The sequence below is a fragment of the Dermochelys coriacea genome, chromosome 6 (genome assembly GCF_009764565.3).
Source record: "Dermochelys coriacea isolate rDerCor1 chromosome 6, rDerCor1.pri.v4, whole genome shotgun sequence".
Classification (NCBI taxonomy): domain Eukaryota; kingdom Metazoa; phylum Chordata; order Testudines; family Dermochelyidae; genus Dermochelys; species Dermochelys coriacea.
In genome coordinates, this window is record NC_050073.1 from 65,584,428 (window position 1) to 65,593,349 (window position 8,922).

The window sequence follows — 8,922 nt, forward strand, 5'->3', positions numbered from 1 at the left end:
TGGCACAGGTCTAGGGGCGCTTCCAAAGGACTGTGTTAGTACTCCAGAAGCTACCCCTTTTACCTCATGTACGTACAAGTCAAACGCTTGCTATAGTTTGGCAGCCCCAATGCAGGAGCTCAAACAAGGGATTCTTTCAATGTTTTAAAGGCTCTTATCTGCTCAGGGTTAGGACATAGGGGCTCCTCAGCCTCCTCTCTAGTTAGGTCATGCAAAGGTTTCAGCCATTATTTTTTTCAGCAAGATTTTTGCTTCAAGGTGAAGTTAACAGCACATACAATTACCAGCTTGTACCTAATAGCTTCCAAAGATTTACATCCAAACTAAGATTATAACTTGTCTGCCAAAAGGAGAGTTCATTCGCCCACTTCTCTTTTTTAATTTCAATTCCAAAAAAAAGTAAAAGCTGAAAAAGTTAATCTCCATCTTCACCAGGGGAGTATTAAACTAGGCTTGTCTCCTCTTATGTCTGTGGACAAGGCACACACTGTACTGCATGTCTCACTGTACTCAGTGAGAACAAAAGCAAACCACGTGTCCAGTAAAGCTCAGAGTGACCCAGAGCCTGAGCCAAATTGCAAAGGACGCCAAACAGGTTTTTCTTTTTTCCTTTTACAAATCCCTATAGCAAGTCAAAATCAAACGCTTTAATGCCTTTTACTTCTTTTGTCCCTTTGCCCTCCTCCTCTCCTCGCATCAGGGAGGGAGGATGTTCGAGTGGTTAGAGCAGGAAGGAGGAAGATTGGGTAAATGGGTTTCGCTTCTGACTTGCTATGTGACCTTTGGTGCAAAGTGTCAAAAGTACTGTCCAATTTGGGGTGCTTTTCAGGATCTGACTTTCAGAGGTGCTGAGTGCCTGTGACTCCAGCTGAAGTCAGCAGGAACTGCAGGCTCTTAGCATCTCTGAAAATCAAGTTCTACCTGTTTAAATTTGGGAAGCCAAAAAACTAAAGCAATGTTAAGTTGAAGCTACTTTTAAACAGTGGTCCTTACCCTTCTGAGAACCTGAGAGGTTAAGGACCAACGGAGCCTGCCTTCCCATGATGGGAACTACACCCTCTCCTCCAATTGGCCCCATTACAGTGAACTGCTAGCTCCCACCATCTCACTGAATGCTAGGAACCAACAGATTCTGGACACACATACCTGCATGGGGGAAGATTGACATGAGGAAAAATTGGGTTGGGCAGACAGTAGCATAGAGCCCAACAGCGACACTGTACTGAAGAAGCAAGAAGGTGTAGCTGAGCTGGAAACACAAAACTCTCCACCTACTTGGAAAGGAGGGGTATCCCCTGTGATACTAATCACCCAATACACTATTGTAACCATCTTTGTACAAAATATGCTTTGTGAATTATCATTTGAAAACTAATAATTCAATGGCCAATAACTTCATGGTGAAATGTATGTAGCAACATTATATGTAAAGGTATGAAATCCCTCTGTATGGTGATGATAGCACATGTTCACAGCCCTGCCTAGGCAAAAGTTGTTAAACAGGTCTATCCTAAACAAAGGAACGTGCATGTACCTCAATTACCTCAAGTAGTAAACAGGGTCCACAAGACAGCAGGAGGAGGATACAGCAGGAGACAAAGCAAATTTGCATTGCAGCAAACACAGGCGAGGAGAGAGAACATGGAGCCTCCTTCACTAGCAGACTCCATGTCACCTTCTTTACTACTTGAGCCTTGAATAAACTTTACTTTGAAGGGTAACCCTCAGAAGAATCCACTTCAGAGGCTCACTGGACTATAAAAGAAGGGGGCAGAGAATCCCAAGTTCTCTCTTTCACCTACCACAACAAAGGGACCAGCACCTTTGGACCTCTGGGAGAAATCCTGACCAAGGAAAGGATAAGTCATTATCTTGCTGGAAGACTGCGGGTGAGAAAGGCCAACTTAAAGAGAGCATGAACCAAAACTTGCTAGATTAAGTTTGACTTGTAGATGTGTGTTTTCACTTTCATTTGCTTGTAACCATTTCTAACTTTTATCTCATACCTGAATTCACTTAAAATCCTATCTTCTTCTGTTAAATAAACTTGTTATACCTTTAACTTTAGCCAATCCAGTGCTGTGTTTAAACCAAACTTTTGGGTAACTTCTTGTCTGAACATTAACGAGTACATTGAAATGTTTCCTTCTATACATTAAAGTCATTCTATTTTACATACTCAATTTTACATATATTTGCCATGCATTTATTGATTAATAGATTAGACACTTCTGCCTCAAATGAATCATACCAAAAGCAGAAGTTGATAAACATAGTGTAACCACTGCAAACTTCATTTCTCGTGGTCTGATTATCTCCGAGGCAGAGAAAAGAGTATAATTGCCCCACAGAGGTGGTTGCCCATTCATTGATGATGGGGTGCTGTCTGACACCAGAACAGTGGGATTTTTATTTTCATGGAATGGGAGATAGTGATACACCAAGAGTCAGTGAATTGTCCCAGTCCTGAGGAGAGGTGGGCGGAGGCACTAATGTTTCACTTCAAACCTGTATTCATGTCTAGACTCCATTAAGGGTCTCATCCTGGGATGTGAGTTATGAGGGCTAAGCACCCCTGTGGATCCAGATCCTATGTCACAAAAGAACTGAGCTAGGAGATAAGTGGCCAACATACCACACCACAAAACCAATTTGGCATGATAGACCACTTCTGTTCAATAAGAGGACTGGCCTCTGGTACTGCAGCAGTATAAGTACAAATCACACTGTACCTATGAACAATATACCTGAGTCTAGAGGACCCTAAAATTCAACGCCAAATGAATATAAAATCAGCAGAGCAGTAGGAAAGATAAACAGGAAAGCAGACATGCAGTTTGAGAAGAGACTAGAAGATGAAGACTAAAGAGTAATAGGGTGAAGATGAAGTTCCTCATCGTACTATTTTCAAAATACCTACCAGTGCCAGGACTAATTCCTATTGATGCTCAACAGGAGTTGGCTACCTAACTCCGTCTGGCACCATGGCAATCTCACCCCTATAGATTACTCTTGATGGCATCAGAGGCCAGCAGGTGTTGCTGAAAGAAGACCTGTATCCTGTGCCATGTGTCCTCCTGTGCCCGGGCGTGCTCTCTCCACTGCCCTCCCCACAGCATGCATCCCCCAAACAGCTTATGAATTGAGGCCTGACACAAAGGCAAATACGGTGGCTCCAGGAGGTGTCCTGCCCCAGGATAGCAGTAAAACTCCACATCTCGCCCGCACTGCCGAAGGCAGTGAACAACTTCTTGGCAGAAGAGCTCACTTTTCCAGTTTCTGTCATCCTGCGCTGACAAAAAGAGGAGCTTGGCGGGGGATTTCTCTACTGGTATACGACAGGCCCAAGTGGCTGGGTCCCTAGGATCGTCCAGGACTTCTGAACAATCTATTATTCCAGTTTCACCGACAGTCTTCATCCTCCCCAAGTCACACGGATAGGGAGGAATAGTGAAATCATTAACATGCAGGGGGATAAAGGAATTAACACCACATCCAGAAATGCTGACAGCTGCTTGGATGCCTGGCAGAAATGTGGCCAGACAAAGGGCTAGATCTGCCCCTTTAGATAAGCCCAAGACTCCGATCCCGGGACCTTTCACCTGCAACACAATTATGGAACAAGCATCATCATATGCCATCTTTCCCCTAGACCTTGTAACCATCTCTGTCCAGCCTCTTTATCTTTCCCTGTGCCAGATCAATCAATCCACCAAAGTTTACCACCCTTTCCTTTCCCTCTGCTCTCACATCACTCCCTCAGTCATTTCATTGGCTTCCACTACCCCAACTTCAAACTCCTCAGTCCCTCTGTTTCTGCTCCCATGTCTTTATTCCATCTCCAACACCATACACCCCTCCCCATCCTCTCCCTGGACTAAGCCCTTCTGCTCCTCCCACTGTTGACTTCAAGCTTGTGGTCTTGCTGCTGCTTCATTATGCATGATCTCCAAGAACCCTCATCTCCATCTTAAACCCCTCTGGAAACCCACTTCTTCCATCAATCCTTCCTGGGCTGATCTCCTTTCCATTGATTTCTCAGACCTTCTGGAGGTTGCTGGCCTGTCCCCCAGCCTAGGAAGGACTAACACCATGCCCAGAGTCTATTCAGGCCCTTTTTTAAGGGCACTATTCCACTATCTTTTAAGCTTTAATAGACAAAGAATTAGAACATGTCCTGTCTTAAGCAGTTTAGCATTTCTGTAACTCCCAGTTGTGTTTTCTAATGTGTAACTTTATATAACAATTGCTACTTTGCATAGCACCACAATAGTGACTTTCCTCTCAGGAAGACAAAGTGCTGTGCAAATCATTCATTAAGCTTCCCAGCTCCCTGTGAAGTAGTCATTCTTGTTCCAGCTGGGGGAAATGAGAACCAAAGATGTGACATACACCCCAAATTAGTATCAAAACTGGGATTAGAACTCATGCATTCCTGGCTCTCCATACTGTGCTCAGTCTTTCTGACTGCATGGTCTCCTTCCACCTCTCTGAGAAACTTAAGTGTATTTATTGGCATATACATTTCAATTTAGGAAAGTGTGATATAGCCTCCAGTTGGAAAGGCAGTGTAATTTGTCTCATACCTGCTGTTGCTTCCGCAAAAACTCCACAGCCTCCCCAAAATAGTCCAGTTCAAGGATGTCTGGGAAAGCTGGGATATCTTCAAAGGCTAAATAAGCAAGAGCTAGTGTAACAAAGCCCCTGCTAGCCAAAAGACTTGCTCTGTACTCAACAAGACCTCCTCCAGATCCATACAAGTCGATAAGTCCTGGGAATGAACCAGATCCTGAAAGGAAGAAGAGCTCATTCACTGTGGAGGAGTCTTACAGCTGTCTAGTAATATTTCCACAGCACAAAGTCATACAGTAGGTCTTGACAGAAAATCACTTTTTTTTTAAATTAGAGAGAGAGAGAGAGAGAATCTCACACACACACACACACACACACACACACACACTTACTTTCTCTCAGGGCTTATCTAGCTGGAGAAATTGACTGGCATAGCCACAGTGGAATAACTAGTGCCAGCATAACTCCCCAGTGTGAACACTATTTTGGAATAAAAATTACTTTGTTGCAGACTAATTTACTCCACTTTGGAAGTTATTAGTTATATATTGTTGGAGTTATGCCGATCCATTTTCCCCACGTAGACAAGACCTGAAACAATCCTGGGGCCCTATGCTCCCACCACAAGATACAGGTGACTTTAGAGGTGAAGTCATAGAATCATAGAATCATAGAATATCAGGGTTGGAAGGGACCCCAGAAGGTCATCTAGTCCAACCCCCTGCTCAAAGCAGGACCAAGTCCCAGTTAAATCATCCTAGCCAGGGCTTTGTCAAGCCTGACCTTAAAAACCTCTAAGGAAGGAGATTCTACCACCTCCCTAGGTAACGCATTCCAGTGTTTCACCACCCTCTTAGTGAAAAAGTTTTTCCTAATATCCAATCTAAACCTCCCCCATTGCAACTTGAGACCATTACTCCTCGTTCTGTCATCTGCTACCATTGAGAACAGTCTAGAGCCATCCTCTTTGAAACCCCCTTTCAGGTAGTTGAAAGCAGCTATCAAATCCCCCCCTCATTCTTCTCTTCTGCAGACTAAACAATCCCAGCTCCCTCAGCCTCTCCTCATAAGTCATGTGCTCTAGACCCCTAATCATTTTTGTTGCCCTTCACTGTACTCTTTCCAATTTATCCACATCCTTCTTGTAGTGTGGGGCCCAAAACTGGACACAGTACTCCAGATGAGGCCTCACCAGTGTCGAATAGAGGGGAACGATCACGTCCCTCGATCTGCTCGCTATGCCCCTACTTATACATCCCAAAATGCCATTGGCCTTCTTGGCAACAAGGGCACACTGCTGACTCATATCCAGCTTCTCGTCCACTGTCACCCCTAGGTCCTTTTCCGCAGAACTGCTGCCGAGCCATTCGGTCCCTAGTCAGTGGGAGATATTAATATTCTGCAGCAAGATACCAAGGACTTCTGGAATAAATGATAAGAAATAAAAAGCCCACACCTCCTCTTTTGTCTGGCTCTCCTACAATATGTACTATATGTCCCCTTCAGTAAGAAGAATAAAAATGGACTTACCTGTGATTGTGTTCTCAGAAGATATATGTTTATGAATTAACAGATTCTCTTCCCTGGATTCCATATTCCTCGTGTGCCACTGATGAGAATTCCCTTAGTTTAGAATTTGATCTAGGCATTTGTAACATGCTTGTCTAATATACATCAGCACCTTGGTTAGGGCCTATCCTAAAGCCTTGTTTAATGTGTATTAAAGATTTACATTATTTGTACTTCAGTCGGTTATACTGAACCAACTGAAGCACAAACTATTCAATGCATTCACACTAGCCATGCAGAATTGGGCACGTTTGACCCTGGATAGACACTATCACTGACCTAAATCAATTCTACTCTCTTCTGGGTGGCTATTCCCACAGTTTCTGGGACCCTTTCCTATGGTTCTATGATCTGATCAATCAATCACTGTCATGCCCAACTGCTTTCACTAGGAAACTTTAAAAAAAAAGTGGAAACATTTTTAACAGGCTTTGATATTATAAAAACTTGTGTCTAGAAAATTAAAAATTGTGGTCAACTTTGAGCACTCTTTAAGCACAGCTCCAGGCAAATAACCACTAAAAATTAGCAACAGCTTTCCTCGGCATCCCAGTCTCATCAGTGTCTCTGTACACAGCCTTGAAACAAGGTCTTTCACCCTCAAATCTTGCCACTTTTGTTTGTCCCCATGATTCCACCTCTCCATCAGTACTCCCAGGCTGCCTTATTGGTCTGCAGGACAGGGACCTCCTGTGTCCTTAAATATTCCTCCCCATTTCCATCTGTATTTCAAGACCCTCTCTAGGTTTATCCTCCTTATTCCCTCTTCTAGCACATCTCACCCCAGTAATCCTTAATCCCACAACTACTGTCCTCCTATTTCCAGTTCCAGTCCCACGAAACACCTAGCACCTTACGTTTCTGGTTCCCCTCGTATTGATTCCAGATCCTCATTCTGATCTCTCAAACTTCAAACCAGCTGACAGCCTTTAAACACCCCCAGCCTCTTTCAAGTCTATTTCACCTCCCTTACACCTCTCCCGATTCCTGACAAATCTAGACTTCAGCCATTCCCTCAAGTCCCAGTTCTCCCAGAACTCTAAATTCTTCTCGGGAACCACAACTTTGCTTTCTTTTTCCTGCCTTGCCTATCCCACCCCTTTTCTCTTTGCACTCCCCTCTCAACATTACTACTGTCCCTTCAGAAAGCTTTCCTAGTCAGGTATTTCAAAGGAGTTAAAAGGTTTTCCAATGATGGTAGGTAGGATTCCCGTAGGGAAGGTGAGCCAGAGTCAATTAGGCTCTCCCACCTGTTTGTGTCTCCCCACCCTATCACCACAGTATACAAGTGTGTCACATACGTTGGTGAATTTATCCTTTTTATTCCCCATTTTACAGACGGAGAATTTATGCACAGAAGATTAAGTGACTTGTCCAAGGTCACTAGGAAAGACTGTGGCAGAGCCTGGAATTGACTTCACATCACCTGAGTCCCAGTCCAATGCCTTCACCACATCTTTTCTTACTCTATTATTTGTATTACAGTAGCACTTAAAAGCCCCAGTCAAAACTCAGGAACCTATTGTGCAAGCACCAAGCAGAGGAGTTTAAAAAACAAAACAGAGCCCTGACTCCACTGCCCCAGAGCCCTCACTCCACCCCGAAACCTGCCTCCATCTGCTCTCTCTGCTCTGAATGGAGCAGCAGCCAGAAGAAAATAGCTGGCATGTCATATGTTACTCTCACTCCTCTCAGCAAGCATCAGCCAGCACTGCCTCTGCAATAAACACTTATGCTCCTCATGCAAAAACTGGATCCACACCTGTTTGGGGGGCAGAGGAAAAACATGCAGCCCACGTGACCAGCTAATTGAAACCTTGCTCTGGGTCCCATAAGTCTATTCAAGGACTATAGTGCACATTACGTGATCTAACAAACATCTGAAAAACTCACAGAAAATTAAAACTCACCAGCAGGCAGGAAGAGAGTTGCCTTAAGCCGACCTTCTCTGACTGGAATCCTTTTCACCCCCTCTCCCAAAAATTTCCGCTCATTAATGCATTTGCCCAGGAGCTGGCTGGTGATATTGTGGCCCTCAAACACTTCCACATGTACATAGAAAGGGGTGAGGACATTCTTCTTTGCCAGCCGTTTGAAGGGTGTCTTGGATTCCAGTGACCACAACAGTCCCATGGGTTCTACCCCAGAGTAGCTGCCAGCCAGGGCTGAGGAGCGTGTCAGGTCCAGTTCTCCATTGCTCTCAGCCCTGTAGTAGGCAAAGGACTGGAAAAGTTCCCCATTTTCATCAGTCAGGGATGCCCTCAGAGTGACCTCCTGCAGCGGTGAGAGACCCTCCACTTTAATCTGAATGGGATCATCAAACAAACACTTTGGAGAAGGCAAGACCTTTACACTCACTGCCATCGAGAGTTGGAGAAGGAATTCAGCTTAATGCAAGATACCAGCTGTGCGACATAGGAATTGTCAGAAGCTTTGGCTCTTCTTGAGACTTGCAATCCCTGTCAATGCCAGAGTCCAAAAGGAACTACAGTCTTGGAAGCCATGTTGCAAAGGTTTCTGGGAGATGTAGTTCAGGAAAGGACGGCACAACTCCAAATGGGGAAGTTTGTGTTTGAAGAGGCTGTACCAAAACGCTACCAATTCATTCATTCCAGGACTAGTGATTTAATATTTCACAGATAGATACAAACAAAATAAAACTCCAATAGTCCTAGAATGAATAAAAAGAGTCCTTGGGAACTGAAAGTTTCATATATATGGGGCCAAACTATAAAAACAGTTCCAAACCCCATCTTCTCTCCAGACTTTGGGAAAATTTAG

The 8,922-nt window shown here is 44.2% G+C and overlaps 1 protein-coding gene across 1 annotated transcript; it reads right to left on the bottom strand.

Moving 5' to 3' along the window:
* Window positions 1-1,114: 1,114 nt before the first annotated feature.
* On the bottom strand, window positions 1,115-8,790 carry LOC119857275 (acyl-coenzyme A thioesterase 3-like). The gene is made up of 3 exons (XM_038405979.2): window positions 8,052-8,790; window positions 4,587-4,789; window positions 1,115-3,602 (listed from the first exon to the last, which is right to left on the bottom strand). Exons 1-3 carry the CDS (start codon window positions 8,503-8,505, stop codon window positions 3,000-3,002), a joined length of 1,260 nt encoding a protein of 419 aa, XP_038261907.1. The 5' UTR covers window positions 8,506-8,790; the 3' UTR covers window positions 1,115-2,999.
* Between the last annotated feature and the right edge of the window lie 132 nt (window positions 8,791-8,922).

Bases quoted from the DNA above. Each gene is read 5' to 3' on its own strand.
- LOC119857275 (XM_038405979.2), bottom strand. From the start codon at position 8,505: ATGGCAGTGAGTGTAAAGGTCTTGCCTTCTCCAAAGTGTTTGTTTGAT. The intron at 4,790-8,051 runs GTGAGTTTTAAT...TCTTCCTTTCAG, and splicing joins AACTCTCTTCCTGCCTGCTG to GATCTGGTTCATTCCCAGGA. The intron at 3,603-4,586 runs GTATGAGACAAA...ATTGTGTTGCAG, and splicing joins TTTTGCGGAAGCAACAGCAG to GTGAAAGGTCCCGGGATCGG.